Source organism: Myotis nattereri (assembly GCF_964212035.1).
Source record: "Myotis nattereri genome assembly, chromosome: 12".
NCBI classification, from domain to species: domain Eukaryota; kingdom Metazoa; phylum Chordata; class Mammalia; order Chiroptera; family Vespertilionidae; genus Myotis; species Myotis nattereri.
The window spans coordinates 82,214,461-82,236,777 of NC_138087.1; the positions used below are offsets into that span (position 1 = coordinate 82,214,461).

At 63.3% G+C, this 22,317-nt stretch overlaps 1 protein-coding gene across 2 annotated transcripts in view; it reads right to left on the minus strand.

Moving 5' to 3' along the window:
• Nucleotides 1–22,317, minus strand: part of CACNA1B (calcium voltage-gated channel subunit alpha1 B) — a gene marked incomplete at its 5' end in the record, with an annotated part of 105,800 nt that overhangs the window by 69,606 nt on the left and 13,877 nt on the right. For both annotated transcript variants that reach the window (XM_081102965.1, XM_081102964.1), the window contains 10 exons: nucleotides 1,219–1,331; nucleotides 1,756–1,868; nucleotides 4,655–4,864; nucleotides 6,866–6,955; nucleotides 7,988–8,044; nucleotides 8,244–8,359; nucleotides 10,547–10,650; nucleotides 18,503–18,693; nucleotides 18,931–19,083; nucleotides 19,794–19,885. In XM_081102965.1, the coding sequence (XP_080959091.1) occupies nucleotides 1,219–1,331; nucleotides 1,756–1,868; nucleotides 4,655–4,864; nucleotides 6,866–6,955; nucleotides 7,988–8,044; nucleotides 8,244–8,359; nucleotides 10,547–10,650; nucleotides 18,503–18,693; nucleotides 18,931–19,083; nucleotides 19,794–19,885 (1,239 nt within the window). The remainder of the gene's footprint in view (nucleotides 1–1,218; nucleotides 1,332–1,755; nucleotides 1,869–4,654; nucleotides 4,865–6,865; nucleotides 6,956–7,987; nucleotides 8,045–8,243; nucleotides 8,360–10,546; nucleotides 10,651–18,502; nucleotides 18,694–18,930; nucleotides 19,084–19,793; nucleotides 19,886–22,317) is intronic.

Genomic DNA, 22,317 nt, shown 5'->3' on the forward strand with positions numbered 1-22,317 from the left:
AAGTCCCCCCACAGCCTGGCTGCTGACCCTCAGCACCTCCCACCCCTCCACCCCCTCATTCTCCTGGGTCTCGGGCACACGGGGCCCCTGAAGTCCCCCCACAGCCTGGCTGCTGACCCTCAGCACCTCCCACCCCTCCACCCCCTCATTCTCCTGGGTCTCGGGCACACGGGGCCCCTGAAGTCCCCCCACAGCCTGGCTGCTGACCCTCAGAAAGCCTGACCCCCTCCACCCGCCTCATTCTCCTGGGTCTCGGGCACACGGGGCCCCTGAAGTCCCCCCACAGCCTGGCTGCTGACCCTCAGCACCTCCCACCCCTCCACCCCCCTCATTCTCCCGGGTCTCGGGCACACGGGGCCCCTGAAGTCCCCCCACAGCCTGGCTGCTGACCCTCAGAAAGCCTGACCCCCTCCACCGCAGCTCCTGCTGTGCAGAGCCCAGAGCACCCAGCTTTCCTTCCAGGCACTGTGATCAGCCCAGACCCCGGGAGACCGGCCGAGTGCCCCGGAGGGACCTGGAGCCGGGCCCACACCGGCGCACCGACAGCTGTGCTCCTGGTCCGGCAGCGGCTGTGGCCCAGGTCGAGGCAGCGGCACAGAGACCGCGCTGGGGCATCGTGGGCCCACACCCAGCCGCTCACGTGGAGGAGCCTCCTGCCCTCAGGCAGCCGGGGCCCAGCCTGCTGTCTCCTGGTTCCATCACCACAGCTCTGGCCGTGACGGTGCGGCCCAGCCCAGCTGTCCTCACTCCCTGCACCATCTCTGCCCCACCTCAGCCTCCTCGTGGGCGAAACAGAGCAACTCCCTGCTACAGTGACACAAGCAACCAAGAGGGATGAATGGGAGCAGACAGCGGGCCGGGCACAGGGCCGCACAGCCTGGGGCCAGGGGCCAGGCGGCTCAGGTCAGCCAGGCAGAGCCTGGCGAGGAGGGACTGATGGGTGGGAGGCTGATATGAGCTAGAGAGGCCGCCAGTGACACCGAGGCCGTAGGGACGATCCCGAGGATGGACGTGCCCCCGACGAGGCCGAGACGAAGTCCTGTGGGCTGCTGGCCTGGCCGGTTTGGTCACTTTCTGTATTTATACAATTACGAGCCACAGAAAGAGTTTCCAGACAGTGGAGAGCAAACCGGCCCCATGAATTCCCGGGACAACCCCCGCCCACCCCCCATGCTGCCTGCACTGCCCCCTTCCCCCAGGAGCACGCAGGGGACATACTTTGTGACCTTGAAGATCCTCAGCAGCCGGAGAGCCCGCAGCACACTGATCCCAAAGGAGGTTCCCGGCTTGATGGCCGCCCAGACCACTTCAAAGATGCTCCCCACGATGACCTGCAGGGGAGGAGGGTCAGGCTCCGGCGCACTCGGCCCGTGTGCACGGCGCCCACCACAGCCCCGCCCCGCCTGCCTGCTCGGCAGCTCAAGCACACGCCTGGCACGGAGCTGCGGGCCCACAGGCCCAGGCCCGTCCTCCCTGCCAGGAGGACACGGACGGAGTGACAGACGGGAAGGGAAGGAGAAGTCCCACAGGCGGGCAGCCCACGGAGCGCCCCACCCATCAGGGCCCGGCCAGGACAGGCCTCCGTGCCACCTGCACCTGCCGTGCACAGGCAGCCTTGCTGACCACAGGGTCACAGTCCTGCAGTCCCCTGGGTCCCCCTGGGTGGGGCAGTGGGCGGGGCTGTTGCACCTTCCAGGGGGGTCCAGCTCGACCGCCTGGACCCCAGCGCCGACCCTGCCGAGGCTTCTCACTCACCCCGAAGTCGAAGCAGTTGAAGGAGGACCGGAAGTAGCTCCTGGGCCCCAGGCCGTACATCTTCAGGGACATCTCTGTGAGGAAGAGACCCAGGAAAACAAACTCTGCAAAGTCTAGGAGAAGCCGGAGAAGAGGGGGTTAGCGCGCAGCCTCCTCCCTCCGGCTCCAGCCCAGCCCAGCCCAGAGGACACCAGGCCCGGGCCTTTCAGGGGAGCCTTCCAGCCTGGCCTGCGGCCCCCAAGCCCTGAAATCTCAGACCAAGACAGGGACAACCGAGGACGGGGGGTGCAGAGACGCTCACTCCAGTCATCAAGGCGGGGCAGGCCCAGTGCCGTGGACATGAGACAGGCTCAGCCGTGAGCTCCCAGATGGGACTCGGGGTACCTAGAGCAGGACAGATGGCGGGGCGGCCTGGACCCACCCCATTGCCTAGTCCCTGCCCCACGCCACGCTCGGATGGACCCCCCAGCACCAGGCTGGGTTTGAACTTTGTTCAGTTTGCCCCTGCACCCTGAGCACCCCCAGTCCTGACCAGCATGCTGCTCGCTCTGTGAGTCACACAGAGGCTCCTGTGGCCACTGCCTCCACTGGCCAAGCGGACCCGCCAGGGCCTCAGGACGGCAGGGAGGACACGCTGAGCTGGGAGCCAGGTGGGGGATTCCAGGCACAGACACTGGCCCAGGCTGGGGGGTTGGGGGGGGATGGGAGTCGGAGCAAGAAATCCCAGAGTTGCTTGAGGCCACAGAGAGCAGACCCGCTGGGCCAGCCAGGGCCACACCAGGAATCCGGGCGGCGTCGGACAGGTCCGGCTGAGCCTCCTCCCCAAGCACTGAGTTGGAATCGGCTCATTTCATACAACGGGCCAATGGCTCTGTGCCCTCCGGCCCCAGCTCAGAACCCACGGCCGCGCCCACACGAAGGCCAAGGCCATGAGAGGGTACAAAGGGTCAGCGGCAGCCTCCGGCCTCTGGACCTCCAGCTGCTCCTGAAGCAGTGACGAGGGCCCCACGCCCCTGCCGCCGCGCACCAGACCACCGCGCTCCCGCACTCACTGCAGCCTCCGCAGCACCGTCGGGGCAGGTCTGCAGCCGCCGCCACCCCGGGCGGCGGGGACACCAACTCCACTGCCCCCTGGGCCAGCCTCAGACGGACACACGACCGTCTGTACGGCCCAAGGGCTCAGGGAGGGGACCCTCCGTCCATGGTCTGAGGACATGGACAACCAGCCCAGGGAGCAAGCCTCCTCTGAACCACCCGAAGCACCACCAGGGCACCCAGGCCGGGCGAGGAGGCCAGGAGCCTCCTGCAGAAGCTGAGGGCCAAGGTCAGAGGCAAGGACACCCACTGACCCTCAGGCAGGAACAGCTCAGGGCAGAGGGACCCCCAGCCGCCCTGAATGACCGCCCACAGGGCGGGGGCGGGGCAGGGGACGTTGGGCCGCCCCGAAGGGCAGCTCACAAGGCCCCAGCGGCCCGGAGGCCCGAGGCTCCTGGCCAGAGCCGCGATGTGCGACCACAAAGGCACCCCACCCCTCGCGGGGCCCCAAAACAGCTCAGGTCCTGGGCGGGAGGCCACAGGGATGGGCCTTCCAGCCACTAACACAGGCTCAAAGCTGATGCTGCTCAGACACGCCTCCTGCTCCGGGAGATGGCGAGAGCAGCCGCAGGGGCATGGACGGGGCGCGGCGGCTGCGGAAGGGCAGCCCTGCCTGCCTGTCTGCACCCAGGACGCCCCGCCCTGCGCTTCATGCTCAGCCTCCTCGGAGGCCGAGGAAGGGGACAACGCACTCACTCATTCATTCATTCATTCATTCCGAAGGCTTGTGCACTGCAGGGGAGGCCGGAGCGGCCGTGCAGTGCACGTCGCATCCTCTTCAGTCCCCGTGGTCTGCGAGCCTAAGCCCGGCTGCCTGCTGGACACTCCCGGAAGCTCCCGGGCCTCTGGCTCTGCTGCCTCTGCCCTTCCCCACCGTCCACGTGACACACTTCGAGGCGGATGTGGGGAACTAGCCTGGAGTCCTCCCACATCCCCAGGGCCTGTGAAGCCGTCAGCGTCCACGGCTCCTCGAGCCTTCAGGAGCTGCCCGGGCTCAGTGTCCCCCGGGGGCGTGGGGCTGGCCTGCGGGGCCAGGACTGGACAAAGGCTCTTGGGCTCAGTGGCTTCAGGCGCACAGAGCTCCCTGGGGGGAGCCAGGATGGGAGCCGGGGCACTGCGGGCACAGCCCCACCAGTGGCCTGTCTCCACAGCTCTGAGCTCTTTCAGCTTCCAGCCCCCTGTGGCCTGCAGAGCCCTGGGGGTCACCCTGGCCTGGACGAGCAAGGAGCCCCCTCCCGCTACCTTCCTCGACCTCCTGGAATGGCCACCAAGGCCAAGACCACTCTGGACTCAGAACCCCGAGGCCCTCGTCGCGGCTCACGGACGCAGGGCTGTAAGTCAGCCCTGGTTACGGACACAGCCATATCAGAAAGGGCCAGCCAATCAGAAAGAGGGTGGGAACGGCCTGGGAGCCCCGGGAGCCGACTGCCCCTCCTCGGGGACCCGGCGGGAGCATCACCTCGTGGCAAATGACACGAGCAGCTATGTGCCCTGGCCCGTAGGTCTAAGCCCCACAGGGAGGACCCAGGTCTGCCTGGACTGGCCGGTGCCTGGCCATCCAACCCACTCCCCCCAGTGCCCAGACCCTCCCTCGTTTCACCCCTGAAAGGTAAGGTCTAGCCAATCAGCTCAGCTTCCTGGAGCCAGGGCCCAGGTCCGAGGCCTGGGCAGCCCTGGGATGGGCCTGAGCAGCCTGTGGGGGCACTCGGGTCAGGGCGTCCCAAGGTCATGGGCAATGGCCCGGGAGTTCCAGGCTGCATCCCGGAGGTGGCCGGGGAGGAGCGGGGCCGGGCCCACCACGTACACAGCGCAGTGGTGAGCCGCTGGGGCTGGTTGTAGTGCACCATGGCCACGCACAGCGTGTTCAGGGCCACCACGCACAGCACCACCCAGTAGAAGCTCTGCGCCTTCACCATGCGCCGCACGAAGAACCGGAACATCTTCTCCTTCCGGCGGAAGTAGGACGAGCCCTCGGTCTTCCCGCTCTTGAGGCTGGCGCGGGCGAAGGGGGACCCTGGGGAGAGGGGGCTCGCTGAGGATGTGCGGGGACAGCAGCCCCAGGACACATCCCCTCCTCCAGAGGTGCCCTCACCCCCCATAAAACCACCTTCAAGGACACTGGCCCCTGCACCCCTGCAGGGGCCCTGGCCCGGCCCGTTCCACCAAGGACAGCAGCATCTCATGGGTGCTGGGCTGCGGGTGGGTGACGTGGTCTGTCTCCAGCCCTTGGCCACCTTCCAGGAACACAGCCCTGTGCTCCCAGGCCACCGGCTCCTCCCCGCGGCCTGGGGCCCCGCTGCACCCGACCCCCCGCCTCTTTCCCTGGGGTCAGCAGGGCAGGTCGGGCTGTGAGCCGCACTGCCTGCCTCAGGGTTTCTCCAGCTTCTGCACTCAGGGTTGGCATGTGCGTGCCGCTCAAAGCCCTTGGGCGTGGGCATCGGGTCCCAGGGGGAGGGTGGGGAGTGTGGGCATATGCGTTACATGATGTCGAGCGCATCTGCACGTGTGTGCACGCACGTGTGAGTGTGTGTGTGCATGCTAAGCACACCATCAGGCTGGAGTTTCTGGGTTCAGAGATGAAAACAGGCCGAGGCCTTGAAGAGACGCGTCTACGCGGAGCAGCTGCATCAGGCAGCAGCTACCACCCTGGTCAGCCCACATAGCCCATCAGCCAGGCCTGGCAGCCCTTCCCGGAACCGTAACGGCAGCTTCCTGGCAGGCACTCCAGACGCCACGCCCGTCCCACCCGAGGAAGACGCTGTTCCGCCCCAGCCTCCCCGGCCAAGCCGGGACACAGCCTCCAGCCCCGTCCAGACAGCCACAGCCACCGCCGAGGAGCCAGAGCTGCCCAAGCCACGGGCCCTCCCGGCGGCCGCACTGAGGCCAAGGCCAGACACGCCCACGCCCTCCTCACAGGCAGCGAGGGGCACAGAGCCGCAGGGCACACTGGTCCGTGAAGCCACCCTCACACCCCACCCCTTTCTCGGTCATTCACACACACACAGACCCACACAGGACATACCTAGAAGCATGGCCACCCTGGAAGGAGGGGAAGAGGACACGTGATTCATGGAGATGCCGTGAGCACATGTGGCCGGTGAGCAACCCCGTGGACTGGTCTCCGATGTATCAGAACCCAACCACTCACCTCCCGCTCTCCAGCTGACCGTGCCGGGAGAACAGTCCGCTCTGCCGGGCCGGCTCCACAGGAACACTGCCCCCCACCCCCGCCTGGCTTCCCCACACCCACCTGTGCCCACAGGAGACAGCCACACACTCCCCCACTCAGCAAAGGCGCAACCACACAGGGGCATCCATGGCCATGTTTGCACCAAGCCCCACGCCCCACGTGGCCCTGAGCCCCTCTGGCCCCTCCTCCAGCACCCAGTCCACAGGGCCAGGCAGCAGGAGCAGGAAAGGCAACACCTTCCCCAGCGATAGTGTCCGCTTCCTGTCTCCACCGGGAAACCAGGCCTCCCGCACGCGCACCAGCTCCCCCGGCACCGCCCCCGCTCTCCAACCCACACGGCCAACTCGCGTGTCCCAAAGCAAAGGCTGGACGTGAGTCCCCACCAACACTGCCCGCACACGTGGGCCGGCTCCTCTGTCCTGTAGAGCCACCTTGATGTCTCTCTCACGCCCACGTCCAGTTGGTCAGCCAACCCTGTGGGCTGGTCTCCAAATATATCCAGAATCCAGCCACTCCACACCCCTTGGCGGCTGCCTCCGCATCTAGGCCACCATCTGTGGGTTCCAGCAGCGGCCGGGGGACCGGCAGAGCCCGGAGCAGCCCGCAGCCAGCGAGTGCGCTGAACCAGCGAGCTCAGGCCTGGGCACAGGCGGCCTCCAGGAGCTGCCCCAGGGCACACATGGGCAAACGCTGTGTTCCCGCCCGCGGTGGGCACGGAACTAGCTTACTTGGGTGGAGCAGGCAGTGGGGAAGGAGGGGCCCAGAGAGCTGCAGGAAGCTGGGTCCCAGACCCCGCCCACGGAGCCAGGCGAGCCGGACTCTCACCCACAGCACAGAGGTCTGCAAAGCGGTCCTCGCCCTCCTCGGCGTGGATCAGGTCGTTGCGGCTCTTCTTGGTGGCCGCCCGCTTCAGCACTGCTTTAAGCAAAGGCAGAGGTGGGGACGCGTGAGCCCGTGCGGGCTGCCTGCCTCAGCCCCGCAGAGGAGCCGCCGTCCTCCTGGGCCTGGGGCCCTTCCCATGTCCTGCCTGAGACGGAGGCAGGGGGACGCGGGATGGCTCTGGTGCTCAAGCAAAGGGGCCAGAGGTATGACAGTGGCTCCTGCTGTCCCTTCTCTCCCCGGGAACGGCCTTGCCCCCAGGTGACCGGGTTGGCTGGGCAAGGCCCGGCCTGCGCAGCTCCAAGCCCGCACTGCTGGCCGGGTGAGGCCAGAGGGCAGACCAGCTCCGCAGACCTGCTCACAGCCTGGCTGGGGCCCTAGGATACCCCTCCGCCTGGCCAGGTCTGCCCCGTCCTGAGAGGAGGGGTGTGCAGGCTGCAGCCCCCTGCCCCCGGGCTGTGACCTGTGACCTGGGCCCAGCTGGCCCCGCCCTGCCCCGTGGCCCCGCCCTGCCCCGTGGCCCCAGGCAGTGTCTCTCAGTGGCAGCATGGGGCGGCCTCCCCTGGGCCCATGCAGATGCCACTGGTTTGCCCTGAGGTTTAAAGGTGCAGCAGCGGCCTGTCCCACAGAACCTCTATGGTGACGGGAATGCTCAGGTCTTCGCTGGCCAAGATGGAAGCACCAGCCAGGCTGCTACTGGGCACCTGAGATGGGGCAGTGGGGCCAGGCCACTGCAGTTCGCCCCCACTTGACTGCGACGCGCCTGCGTGGGAGCCGTCACAGCCGCCCGCCTCCTGCACAGCAAGCTCTCGGGGCCACGCTGTGCGCACAGGTGCCCGCGATGCCCAGGCTGAAACCACGCGGGCATGGCTGCGCTGTGTGGGCCCACGGCACAGGCTCGCCAGGAGCACGTGCTGACCATCGCAGGGCCTCCCGGGAAGGACTCTGCCAGGCGTGTGCGCACATGACAATGTGCAGAGGCCTGGCCTGGCAGACAGCTTCCTGCCCACCACGCACCTGTGCACGCGTGGCCACCGTGGGGAGGAAGTGCTACCAGGGGTGACCTACCATCCAGGGGGGACTTCTCCTCCGCGTTCTTGTCCTCCTCGGCCAGCATGACTTCCTCTGCGGGAGACACAGCCACACAGCCTCAGGGCGAGCCTGCCTGCCCCGCCCCCACACAGCCCCAACGCAGCCCGCCTCTGCCTCTGCTTCCCAGAAACCTGCGGGCCCCTGAGCCTTCTCCACCGGAACAGACACCCTGTGTCCCCCAGGCCGGGGCCGGGACAAGAAGCCAACAGGCCGGGCCCCAGGCAGCGCTCACCGGCCTTGAAGATCCACTCCAGGTAGCCGTTGAGCTCCCGCTCGATCTGCTGCTGCCGCCGCAGCTTCAGGAAGGCCCGGCGGTTCTCCACCCGCTCGCGCTCCTTGGCGAACTCCCTGTGACGCGGGGTGACAGAGCACAGCTCAGGTCCCCGCGGGCAGGGACCAGGGAGGGGCTGCGACAGGAAACCCACCGCCTGGCCTCTGACCTGAGCATGCAGAGGGCACAGCCGACCCTCCTGCTCAGACACCCACACACACAGATGACAGCACCTCGGTCCCCGGAGGAGGCTCTGGGGGGCACGGACCAGCCACATCCCCTGCTTAGGGCCGGCCTGCCCCTCCCTCCACCAGCCAGGCCCTGTCGCTGTCACCCAGGAAGCCCCAGGACGAGGATTCCCCAGAGGAGACGCCCTCTGGTTCCTCTGCTGCTCGAGAGGAGGGAGGAGGAGCTGGGTCAGGACAGGCCAGGGACAGGGACGAAGGGGAGCATTCGAGTCCATCAGCCAACACGGAGGCTCTGAGTGAGCGGGGAGCTCACCTGCCTCCCCAGGCCCAGCCGAGCTCTCAGGCTCACAGCACCGGGAGGCCATCCACACCCACACGCTCACACGAGCGCGCGCACCCACCCAGCCTGGCCGAGCTTTCTCAGCTCAGGCTCAGGGCAGGATCCAGGTCCACACAGTGTGGGCAGGCCCCCCCACGGCAAAGAGCACGCTGTCCTCAGCGGGAGGCTGTCTGTCTCTCTTCCAGGAAAGCGGCTCTGGACACGGTGGCGTCTGGCAGGCCTGGTCCTGGCACCCAGCCACAGAGAGGGAGGCTTGGCTCTGCCCAGACCTGACCTCTCGCCTGCGGCCCGCGCCCGCCAGGGCCTGAGCTGCGGCATCCGGCAGGAGAGGAAATAGCTCCTGCCTGAGCTCCCCCCAAGTTCTGAGTCACAGAACACAGGGTCCCCAGGGCAGGAGGGCCTGGGGCAGGGCCAGGGCCATGACAGTACTGCAGACTCAGCCGACAGCCACCAGCAGGGACTCGCTGCGCCACCAGGCCTGCCCTCCTCCAGCTGCAGTTCTCAGCGGAGGAATCACCAACTGCTCCACTGGGTGCAGGGTGGGCGCCCGGGCGGAGGAGGAACAGGTGAACGGGCCCCAGGCCAGCCCTCCTTCCGGCAGCTTCCCCCCCCAGGCACGCTGCAGCTGCACCAGGTCCTGCAGGCCGAGCCCCCCTCCCCCAGTCCAGGCTGCGGGTGGCACCTAATGCCGCTGCCTTGGAGAGCACCCCGTGAGGGACCCACACGCTCTGCCTGGCCGCTGGCTTTGGGGGGCCCCCCGCGGGGCTGGAAGAGAAGCTGGGTCCCCTGGCTGGACCTGGACACCGGAGGGAGGCGCAGCCAAGATGAGGACAATCCCCCAGAGGCCAGGATGCTCCTGGGCAGGAGGGCAGCTCCGCCCACCCTCCTCCTGCACATTCTCCATCGGGGTGGCTCGCAGCTGCCGCCACCCAGCACGACCAGGACTTCTACCCCGTGCCCAGCGCTCTGGGCCTGCGAACACGTGCCAGTGCCAAGCACGCCCCTCACAGGAGAGGCCCAGGGCCAGGGCCAGGGCCAGGTCCAAGCCAGAGCACGCAGGCCTGGCCACCACGTCCCCTTGGTGGTGGTTCCTCTCCGGGCCAGAGTGACAGCTGCCCCTGAGCCCACGTGGCTCCTCCCACCGCAGGCCCCGGCCTGGACGGAACCTCCGGGGGGCGGGACAGAGACCTTCTCCAGCCGCACAGGGGGCTGACGCCCGGTGGGGACAGGGAGGCAGGCCAGGCCACGCGTGCAGCAGGGCCCTGTGTGCCCCAGGCGTGCTCCCGCTCGTCCCGCGTGAGTCAAGAAGCACCTTCCCTGAGGAAGGACCCAGCCTCATGCCTCCTTGTCCTCCCCGGGCGCGGCGGAGAGGTGATGGGTCAGGGCCGGCTGAGAGCCCAGGAGTCACTGTGACCGACTCAGGGCTGCTCCATTCTTTCTGGTCACTGCTGTTGCCCCAAACTCACCAGGGACCCCGTCAGAGACAGCAGCAGCCCCTCCCCACAGTCAGGGCCCAGGGTGAAGGCCAGGGACAGGGGACAGTCAGGAAGAGGTCAGGATGGCAGCACAGAGAGAAGCTGGCCAGTGCTCAGGATGCTGGGAGTGCCTGCCCGCATGGAGGGCAGCCCTGTGGCCAGGCCAGGCCTCACCCCGCCCCGTCCCCGGGTCACACAGGCCTGTGTCCGCACCATCACCCGAGCACACGCAGGGGCAGCGCCAGCCGTCACGGCTCTTACCCTGAAAGCACGCCCAGCACCAGGTTGAGCATGAAGAAGGAGCCGATGATGATGAGGGGGATGAAGTACAGCCAGTTCCAGGTGTTGCCGGCAGCATCGTTTGTCTGGAAGCAAGAGGAGATGAGGAAGGACAGGGGACGAGACAGGGTCCTCGCTATGGAGGTGCCCTGGCCCCTTCTCAAGCTCCTGGCAGAGTCCAGGCAGGGAGAGTCCAGGCGGGGGACGAGGGGCCCAGGTGGGACTCGGGAAGCCCTCCTGCCCCTGCCCCTGCCCCTGCCCCACGGAGCTCTCTGGGGCCACGGCCCAGCAATGCTGCAACCGCAACGCCAAGGAGCCGGCCCAGGTCAAGGCCCCCAGGGCACCGAGGGTGGCATGCCGGCCTCTGCCTGGACACCCCCTCCCTCCCCAGGCTGCTCCTGTAGGCAGCCCACGGCCCCCAAGGCCCACGTCTGACCACCTGTCTGCCGCAGCCTCCTCACCTCAGAGGCGGGAGCCCGGCACATGGTCCCGAGATCAACAGGAAGCCCAAAGCCCCAGAGGACGCCCCGGCACGTGCCTGGCCCATGACAAAGCCTGCACTCGGCGTGGCCTCAACCGGATGCACAGAAGGGCACCTCCCGGGCCGAGGGTGCTCACAGCACAGCCCACAGAAGGCGCGGTCCCCTGGATCCAGTTAACTTCCGACTGCTGTTCTGTCTGTACGGGTCCTTGTGGGTGTGGCTGGGTCCAGTGCTGGGCGTGATGGACGGGGTGCTGCGGGCGGCGACCACCGGCCCTGTGCTGCTCTCTAGAGGCAGCTCCATCAAGGCCAGCGCCCTGGGCCGGCAGAGGCAGGACAGCCCTGGGGACTCCCAGCTTCCAGCCTGTGGCCTGGGCAGGACGTACAGACTCTCCCCTGAGCTCCCGTGGCCCCGGGACCGACTCCAGCATGCGGCTCTGACTCCGGACACTGACCCGGAAAAGACGTAACGCCAGTGCCATCCGCACCCGCCCTCGCCGAGCCAGCCTCCTGCCATGCCTGTGGGCTATGGCGACCCCACGGAGCAGGAGCAGCACGTGCGGCCGGGCCCCGCCCACTCAGACTTGGCTCCTGCAACCTCCTCTAATGGCTCGTTCCCGGCAGCAGCCAAGCCATTCTCCTTTGCTCTTAAACAAAACATCGGGGCGCGCACTTCTGGGAAGACAGTAGACAGACGCTTCCTACTGTTCCCACTCGGGACAATTAGCGCCTGGACATCAGCCAGAGAGCAGGCGCGGGAAGACCCTGAGAAGGTGGCGGAGGGAAAGGAGGCAGACGCACTGGGACCCGGGACCCACGGAGAGTGCCCGGGGTGTGCGCTGGTTTGTTCGCTGCCTCATGTATCCAGACTTGTCGCTGAAGAAGCCTGCGGCCTGGGAGTGCCAACAGGCACAGCGGGAACACTCGGCACAAAAGCCGGCTCTCTCTCTAACCACAGGGCCAGGGGCAGCCTCGCCAGACACCACTCCAGCCAAACTGCTGCCACCTGTGTCCCCGCCAGCAGAGGCCCAGCAGGGAGCCGAGACGCCCACCGCCAGGCTGTGATGAGGACGCCGACCCAGCCACACCCACACCCACACCAGGGAGCAGCAGGGGCTGGGACAGTCCCCTCAGCAAGGGGACAGCGAGGCCGCTCTCGCCCCCCACCTCTGTGGGAGCCTGGATTCCACTCCACGTGGCAGGAGACACCCCCTCCCCCACTGAGGTGCTGTCAGGGCTTCCACCTGCACCCGCAGTACCAGGCGACACACCCACCCACCGCACAGACCATGTGGAGGGCAGAGGCTCACTGACCCTCCCAACCGGGGAGCACCCTCGAGGCACACTGCCGAGCGGACCACCCCACCCGGCAGGACAAGGGCCCTGAAGGGAGTTTTTAACTGAACGAAAACTCATGGAACTGAATGGAACTGAGACCACAATACAGCAACTCGAAGGACGGAGCTAACGCAGGACCCGGAGGCCAACGCACAGCAGGAGGGAGAGGTCAGACCAACACTCACACCGTAGGCTCAGCAGCCAGTGCGTGCGGGAGGCCACCAGCCTCTCTCTCTCACAGCAACGTCTCCCTGTCTCTCCCTTCCCTTCCACTCTCTCTAAGGGTCAATGGGAAAATACCTTTGAGTGAGAAGAATTAACCAAAAAGTTTTTCAAAATAAATAAAATCACCAATAACCGAGCTTTTTAAGAATATACATATATATATATATAAATAACATATATATTATATATATATAAATAACATATATATTATATATATATATATATATATATATATATATATATATATATATATATAATGTTATTTCAGAGTGGAAAGAAGAGGGAGAGATAGAAACATCAGTGATGAGAGTGAATCATGAATCGACTGCCTCCTCCTGCAGGCCCCTCACTGGGGATGGAGCCCACAACCCGGGCCTGTGCCATGACTGGGAATGGAACCGTGACCTCCTGGTTCCTAGGTCGACGCTCAACCACAGCCACGCCGGCCGGGTGACAAATAACCCAACTTTTAAATGGACAAAGGACCAGAATACACATTTCCCCAGAGAACACACAGACGGTGCTCCCTGCACCCGCCACTAGGGAACTGTAGGCCTCAAAGCCAAATGAAACACCATTCAGTGACCAGGACGGATCTCGAACCAGAAGAGCTCCACAGCAAGAACAATCCACACGGCCCGTGGGCAGGGACACCAGGCGTGGGTCACGGAAGAGGACACACACGTGGCCAACAAGCAGGTGGAGAGCGTCCCGCCAGGAGCCTGAGGAACTGAAGTCCACCCGGCCACAGCCCTGCGTGCGTCTCCGAAGGGCTCCAGTCAAAACAGCGGCAGCACCAGGATCCAGATGACTCCCACCTGCTGTGGGTGTGGACGAACACGGCTCCGGGAGAGTTTACTGCTTCAAACACTAACCACGCAACGACGACAGAACCAGACACCGCACGCGGGCACCTCCCCAGAGGAACGAGACTCACGTTTGCACAGAAACTGCGCACAGGCGTGCAGAGCCACGTTATTCCCGGCAGCCCGGGCTGGGCGGCCCGAGGCTCTCCCACGGGTGAGCGTGGAGGAGGCACACGCTCCGCCCCCTCCACGGAGACCACCGCCAGCACGTCTGGGCGAACCTCCGGAGAACAATGTGGAGGGAACCGGCCAGGACAACGCTACAGACATGACGTTCTTGAAATGGCAACAGGACAGCCGGCGCCCGGGCAGGGGCTGCCAGGGACGGGACAGCCTCCCGCCGGCTGGCGACACAGCTGGTTCTGCAGGCGGTGACCCTGGAGGGCACAGGCATGGGCCGCGGGATCACTGCTGTTTCCGGCCACTGTGCCCCGAAAGCCTTTACCAGGGGCACCGGTTAATAATGCGGATTCTCTCAACAGCTGGAGTTACACATATGCTGATATATATGCGACTTGATGCGTGTGCTATTTTGTCGTATTGACAGCAAGCTTCAAAACTTCATATGTCAAATTTGCTGAAGGTGTTAACATCATAGATGTTTTTATACTTAAAAATGTCGAATTTTGTGACCAAAAAAAGAGCAGTTGCGGGAAGTTTTAATTCATTACTGTATTTTGAAGAAAAGCGCTGCTGAAAGTGATCGTATCCTTCGGGAAGCTTATGGTGAACACGGTCCATCTCAAGACACTTGTGAACGCTGGTTTAAACTCTTTAAAGTGATGATTTCGATGTGAAAGACAAAGAATGTCCAGGTCAACCGAAAAAGGTTGAAGACCAACAATGACAAGCATTATTGGATGAAGATGCGTGTCAAACTCAAAAACAACTTGCAGAAAGATGAAACGTTGCTCAGCAAACCATTTCCGATCGTTTACAAGCACTGGGAAAGGTTTTAAAGGAAGGAAAACGGGTGCCACATCAACTGAACGAAAGGCAGATGGAAAACCGAAAAGTCATCAGTAAAATGTGGCTTCAACAGCACGAAAGCAAGTCTTTTTGGCATCGAATGGTGACTGGCGATGAGAAGTGGGTTTATGTTGAGAATCCCAAACGCACAAAATCACGGGTTGATCCAGGTCAACCATCAACATCGACTGCAAGGCCAAATCGCTTCGGAAAGAAGACAACGCTCTGCGTTCGGTGGGATCAGGAAGGTGTGGTGTATTAGGAGCTTCTAAAACCAGGTGAAACCGTTAATCCTGATCACTACTGACAACAAATAATCAATTTGAACCCCGCTTTGACCATAAAGCCACCAGAATGGGCCAGAAGACACGGCAAAGGAATTTGCTTCATGATGATGCACCATCACACACTTCGAAACCAGCTAAAGACACGTGAAAAGGTCTTGCCTGGGAAGTATGAACCCACCCGCCGTGTTCACCAGACCTTGCTCCCTCAGATTCCCACTTGTTCCGATCGACGGCACCCGCACTTTCTGAGCAGCACTTCACAACGTGCGAAGACGTGGAAAACTGGGTCTCTGAATGGTCTGCCTCAAACAAGAACAGTTCTATTGGGACGGACCCACAAATGACCTGAAAGATGGGGGATGTGTAGCTAGCGATGGACGTTACTTTGAATAAAGCACTTCTGATGTTTCTCTTGAAATTATCGTGTTTTCTTTGATGACAAAATCCTCATTATTAACCGGTTGACAGTTAATCCGAATCATTAACCGGTTGACAGTTAATCCACATCATTAACCGGTTAACAGTTAATCCGGTTGACAGTTAATCCGCATCATTAACCGGTTGACAGTTAATCCGGTTGACAGTTAATCTGCATCATTAACCGGTTGACAGTTAATCCACATCATTAACCGGTTAATAGTTAATCCGGTTGACAGTTAATCCGAATTACTAACCGGTCCACCTGGTAACTTCAGAGTCAGTCCCCGGATCTCCCTGCATCACCTCCCTCCCCCGGCTCTAGGTCCCAGAGAAAGCCCTTCCGAGTTGACTTTATGCGCCACCCTCACCTAGTACTTCCTTCCACCTTTAACCTTTAACCTTTAACCTGACCTTCCAGGGTCCATGCCTGTCCTGCTCCGGTCACGTTTACCTGCCCCTTCCTGGAGCTCTCGTGACACCCGGCCTGGCTCCTCTCGCCCTTGAGGTGGAGCCGGCTCAGCGCCAGGCCTCGCTTCTCCATCTGCACACGTTACCCAGGCGATCTCACCCCCACCCATGACTTCACACGGGCACCAGCAGCCCTGCGTCCCTCTGTGTGCCCACTGCACACGCAGCACCCACCGGCACAAAATGGACATCGAGAACTTCCCGGGTCAGAGCAGAATGCAGGCTCCACCCCTCTCCTCGGCAGCAAAACTGAGCAGACAACCTGCCACCCCCCGCTCTCCCCTCCGTACCCCCACAGCTCAGCTCACACCTCTGATTCTTCCTCCCCTGGCCCCCATCAGGCGGCCGCAGAGCACACAGCCTATGGGTGTGCACACGCACACGCCCTCCCCAGGTCCTACGTGCCGTGTACAGCGACCGTGTCAGAACCACGTGTACGTAACCCGCACTGTCTCCCACTGGCCCTGGAGGAAAGTGGGGAAGGTCCTGAGTGACAGGACGTCCCACAGTCACGCCAGTAGAAGGCAGTCTGTGCTCAGAGTGTCCGTCCCCGGCTGCTGGCAACGTGGTCAGCTTGCTCCACAGAGGCCGGCACAGCTGGCCTCGTCAGCGGGAGGTGTCAGCGGGAGGGATGTGCGGAGGGACGTGAGGCCCCTGTGCCCCAGGCAGCACCCTCCCTCCACAGCTGCCGGGCTGGCCGGCAGCCAACACAGGAAGTGGGGGGGGGGGGCGGGGGGCGGGGGCGGGGCAGGCAAGTCCCTCCTTCGCCCCGGAGATACCCGTCTCTCTGGGCCACAGGAACTCACTGCGACTCCGCTGACCCCTCTCCTCCAGCTGGGGAGCCCCAGCGCCTGGTTTTCAGGGGTCCGCGCTGAGTGATCGCCCTGGGCCGGAACTTAAAGGGGCTCCTGGCTGCCCACCGTCCCGGTCCCACGGGAGGCCCCTGCTCAGGAGCCGCGTCTGCGGGAGCCAGAAAGCCCCGCCCTGGGCTGGTGAGGACGAGCCTCTCCACACGACCTGCGACCTCCCGCACGGCCCTGCTACCCGCTCTCCGCGTGGACAGTGGCCACCTGCTCCGGCGCCGGCCTCGGGGCGCACGCCGCCACCGCGTCCGGGGCCCCGCCAAACTTCCAAGCCCCGTCCCGCGGCAACCGGCTGGCGGCAGACCCCTCGCCATGTTTCTTCAGAGCGCCGGCCCGCGAGCCCTTTCTCACCAGCGTCCCCTGCTCACCCTCCACAGGCAGCTGCTCAGGGCGCACCCAGCACCAGGGATCCCATGGGTGTCGGATGAAGCCCCGTGGCCCTTCCTTGAGGGGCCTCCTGCCCAGGGTCTGGTTCCTGCCCGCCTCCCGGGGGCGCAGACCCACGAGGAGTCGCATGGCCACTGGCCAAGCCCCGGGAGCCCTGGGGGGTGCGGACCAACCGCGCTGCAGCCTCATCCTCGTGGGGCTGGCGAGGATGCGGCCGGCTCAGAGCTATTTTTAGGGTCGCTCTTTGTGAAAAGTGTTCCTTGATCGGCTGAGGAAGAGAACAGCCAAGCCCGTCATCCCTGCCTTTGTCCCGCGCTCAGACAGAGCTGTCATCAGACACGGCTTCCACTCCAGAAAGAAATCTGGTTCATTAGACCTGGGGCCAGCGCCCCAAGTTCCTCATCCCTCTGCCTGCTGGCAAGCACTGACCACGCCCCTGCTGGGTGTCCAGCCCCAAGATTCACCAGGGGCCCCCACGAGCCCCGGAAGCGGGGGCACAGGCTCCAGGGGCCACAGCCCAAGCCCCACCCTAGCGCACAAGTGAGGATTCAAACGGAAGCACCTTATGCTCCAGGGTCACCCCCACACAGCTGCAGGAGCAGAGCACACCTTCTACCAACGCAAAACCTGGCCACCCCGGGCCACCCCTCCCGGCCACATTCCTGGCTCCCAGGCCCCTCCCCGCCCGCCTCCCACAGCCACTGGGCACTCGTGCCATTGCTCCCCTGCCCCGTGCTTCCCAGGGCTCGACAGGGCGGGGGCAGCGGGGGAGGGGGGCTGTCCCATTAAAGGAGACAGAGGGCTCCCAGGACCAGCACCGGCAGGGAAGGCGGGAGTGACAGGCGCCTGGCTCCCCAGGGCTCCCCCAGCGTCTCGTGGGCGACGGCCGGCGCTGCACGGCAGGGCTGCCACGCTGTCGGCGGGAAACCAAAGAGGAGACAAGGTGACAAGGCACGGGCTCACCAGGCAGCCGCACGACGACAGCCGCCTCCCTGGGCCCGGCTCAGTCCAGCCCCAGCCCTCCCCCCACCCCCACCCCCGCAGCCCCGTCCCCCTGTAGCCCCGTCCCTTCTCCACCAGGAGGCCCGCAGGGAGCTGAGCTCCAGGTGCGCACAGCGACCCCCAGTGAGCTGTGCCCGCCTCCTCCTGGCAGCAGGTTCACACCGACTCGTGGTTCACGGATAAGACGCCCCCCAGCGGCCTCGCCCCGCGTGGGCAGCCGGAGACGGCTCTGCACCTGTCTCCTCTGACCTCCACCACCTGCCTCAGTCCGCTTTCCTAGCAGAGGCTGCAGGCCCCAGTTAAGGGTCTGAGTGCGCCCGGCCGGTGTGGCTCAGTGGTGAGCCTCGGCCTAGGAACTAGGAGGTCACAGTGACTCCCGATCGGGGCACAGGCCCGGGTTGTGGGCTCGGTCCGGGAGGATGCGAGCAGGAGGCAGCCAACCCATGATTCGCTCTCATCACGGATGCTTCCATCTCTCTCCCTCTCCTTTCCTCTCTGAAATCAATAAAAATGTTTTTTAAAAATATATTTATTTAAAAAAAAAAAAAAGAGCCTGAGCTGAGACGGATCCCCGTGGACCCCGGGGTGGGTCTGAAGGCGGAACCGGGCCGGGCCGGACCCGGGCGACTCACGTTGTAGAGGATGTCGGTCCAGCCCTCCATGGTGATGCACTGGAACACCGTCAGGACGGCGAACAGGATGTTGTCGAAGTTGGTGATGCCGAAGTTGGGGCCCTGCCAGTACTCCCGGCACTCCGTGTCGCCCTCGCACAGCCGGGCGGGCGCCTCCTTGCCGCAGGGGAAGTCGCCCACGGGCTTGTCTTCTGCGCGGGGAGAAGGGAGCTCGGACCGGACCGGCACCGCCCGCCCGGAGGCCCCGCCGGGAGGTGGAAACCCTCCACTCCCCGCCACCGGCCCTGCCGGCTGCTCCCTGTGGGCGGCGGCCCCTCCCCGGCCGGAGCCGCGGGACCGGGCGCTCCCCCCGGCCCCCAGCTCCCTGCGCCGCCCCCGCGCCCCCACCCGCACCGGCACCTGCAGCTCCTCGGGCGGCGCCGCCTCACCTGTGCCGTTGGAGAAGCAGGCCTTGTGGAACTTGCCCATGTAGAACTCCAGGCCGATGATGGCGAACATGAGGATGGCGAAGAAGAGCAGCAGCCCGATCTGCAGCAGCGGGACCATGGCCTTCATGATGGACTTGAGCACCACCTGCAGGCCTGGGGCGGGTCAGAGGGTCAGGGGGCGGCGGGTCAGAGGGCAGCAGGTCAGGGGGCGGCAGGTCAGGGGGCAGAGGGTCAGAGGCGGTTGGAGGCGGGGCAGTGGGGAGGAAGCCTGGGTCCCGGGGGCAGGTGGGCGGAGCAAGGGCGGATGGCAGAAGGGAGCGTGTGGGCTGTGGGATCTGAGGAGGCTCAGGTGCAGCGAGAACAGGGTCCTGAGAGGGGAGGGGACGGAGTCCTGACAGGGAACGCGGAAGATTCTGGAAGCTCAGAGCAGAGACTCCTGGGAGGGACGAGCAAGGAATGCTGGGAGAGAACAGCAGGCGATCCTGAGAGGGAACACGGAAGATTCTGAAAGCTCAGAGCAGAGGATCATGGGAAGGAAGAGCGGGGAATGCTGGGAACTGGGGGCAGGATGTCCTGGGAAGGAAGAGCAGGGAGTGCTGGGAACTGGGAGCAGGGGATCCTGGGACGGAAGAACAGGGAATGCTGGGAACTGAGGGCAGGGGGGTCCTGGGACAGGAGGGCCTGAAATGGTGGGAAGAGCGGGGAATGCTGGGAACTGGGGGCAGGGTGTCCTGGGAAGGAAGAGCAGGGAATGCTGGGAACTGGGAGCAGGGGATCCTGGGACGGAAGAGCAGGGAATGCTGGGAACTGGGGGCAGGGGGTCCTGGGACAGGAAGAGCAGGGAGTGCACTTCGCAGACTCACTCGGAATCCCCGACACCAGCTTGAGCGGCCGCAGCACCCGCACCGCCCGCAGCGTCCGCAGGTCGAAGTCGGTGCCGGCCGTGGCGAGGATCCTGGAAGAAACGGGGAGGTGAGGGCCCGCTCACGGTCTCCCTCCGGCCGCACAGGCACAGGCCGGGCGCGGGGCCCGGGGCGCCGGCCTGAGGTTGGGGGACGTCGCCTCCGAGAGGCCCTGCCCTCCGCCGGCCTTTGGGCCCTGAGTCCCGCCTGAGCCGTGTCCCCAAACCAACCCAACTGCAGCCCAGGGGCGGGGGGTCAGCGGGTGCCCACGGCCCGGAAGGCCGCCCAGCCGGCTCCATGGGCACAGACACACTCCGACTGGAACCAGGACGGAAGCTCCCGCTCCCGCCTCTGCGCCCTTCACCCCAAACGCGTGTCCAGTGTCCGCCGCGCCCTCCCCGCTCCGCACCTTCCCCCTCGTCCACGTTGCCCGCACAGGCCCCCCTCCACGCCGTCCACGGAAAAGCTGTGACACGCCTCGCTCTCCGCGCCGGAGGCTCCTCCCCTTGCCCGTCAGTGGGCCCACCGGCACCGGCACCGGCACCAGCACCCGGAGTGCGTGTCTCTTTTGCCAGTTTCACCTCCCCCTCCCCCATCCCCTCCCCCTCCCCCTCCCCCTCCCCTCCCCCTGCCCCTCCCCCCAAAAGTGGACACCAGGGCGCCCTCCATCTGGGACCCACCCACCGTGTGCTCATGTCCAACCTGACACCTTTAACTCGGGTCTGGAATTCGGGGCTCAGGTACCCGAGTGCATGTCACACATTTCCGTTTAACCCCTTGAGTGCCAGCCAACATCCTAGGAACTGTGCTAAGCTTCCCAAGGCATTTCTGCTGATTTTACAGTTTAGGGAAAAAAAATTATGAATCGCAAGTAAGTGAAGTTACGTATTCAAAAACAAGGAAACCTTTACTGCGTTGACATGTTTAGCAATATCATCATCACTAATAAAAGCAGACTTAGAACTGGACGCCATTTCGAAGCTTTGATGGCGCTCCCAGCACTTTTGGCGAAGGACAGGAGGACCGATCGCGCTCCCCGGCACTCTAGGGGTTAAAAAAGCATCTCAGGCGTTATACACCTAGGGGCTCTGTTTCAAACTTCAAGGAATAAAAATATCCTTTTTTGAAAGTTCAGAGCTGTTACATCCTGGTGACTTAAGAGCTTTTTTTTCTTACTCCCAGGCTTGCTCCTTCCCGGTCACCCCCCCCCCACCCCCCCCATCTCAGCAACCAGCCAACTGCTATTTAGGCCCAAACCCAGGCTTCACCCCCGATTCCTTTCTCTCGTACATTCCACATCCAAGTCACAACCTAAAACGCACCCTAGAATCTTGGTGAAGGAGGCTTTATGCCCCCTAAATGCACTGCCCTGAGGGCAGAGCTGGTGTCACAGATCCGGTAAAACTCCCAGGAGAAAAGAAGGGCAATCTTTCAAACCAAAATCCCGTGAGGCATGAGGGAGTCCATTCAACTGCTGGGATTAACTATTGGAAGATTAACTCTGATCAGACAAAATCAGCAAATCATGAAACAAAACAGGCAGATATTTTAAAAGCCAAAGTCTGGCAATAAATAGTTATTGAAATAATAGCAATAATAATCATGAGTTATACTCTGGGCAGGAAACGTGGTTTGACAGTACTAACGGTTTAGGAAATAGTATGGGGGATCCACCCACAGCCGTCAGAACGAGAGAGAAGCTCAGCGACATGGAGGTGAGACCCCTCCTCTAACACACGTCAAGGGTGAGAAGCCACATTTGAAGAGATAATAAGGAATTTCCAGAATTAAAGACTTGAGTTCAAAGTTCATTACAAGAAACAAACAGAACATCACTGGATGTCCCTTTTCCCCAAATGAACCTACAAATTCGATGCAATTCCAGTAAAAGTCTCAACATTTCTTTTATGTAGAAAACCCTAAATTTGTAGAAAACCCACAAAAAAATTACCATAACTAATGAAGTCAACGAAGTTTCGGGATCTACCGTCAAGGCATAAAACAAGTATTTCTATGCACTTGCAATGAACACGCAAAAGAGGACATTTTTAAAAAATCCATTTACAGTAGCATTCCAGAGAAGAAAATGCTTAGGAATAAAATTAACCACGGAGGCAGAAGACCCGCTGAGAACCGCAGGACTGCTGGCGGGCAGGACAGGCCAGAACGGTCATTAGGAAACTTCGTGTGGCCGGATGTCGGCACCGCCCAGAGCGCCCTGTCGAGCCCATGCCGCCCCATCCAGACCCCAGGCGCTCTTCCGCAGAAATGGGAAATCTCACCCTAAAATTCACGTGGGATCTCAAGGGTGCGTCGCCAGAACAATTCTGCGAAAGAATGAAATGGGAGGAGTCACATTTTCCGATTTCAAAAACTACTGTTTTCAGGGTGCAGCGTCTTCACTTCCTTACGTTTATGCCGAGGTGTTTTATTCGTTCTGTTGCGTCTGCACATGAAATGGTTGGCGTCCTCCGTTCTTCTGCTG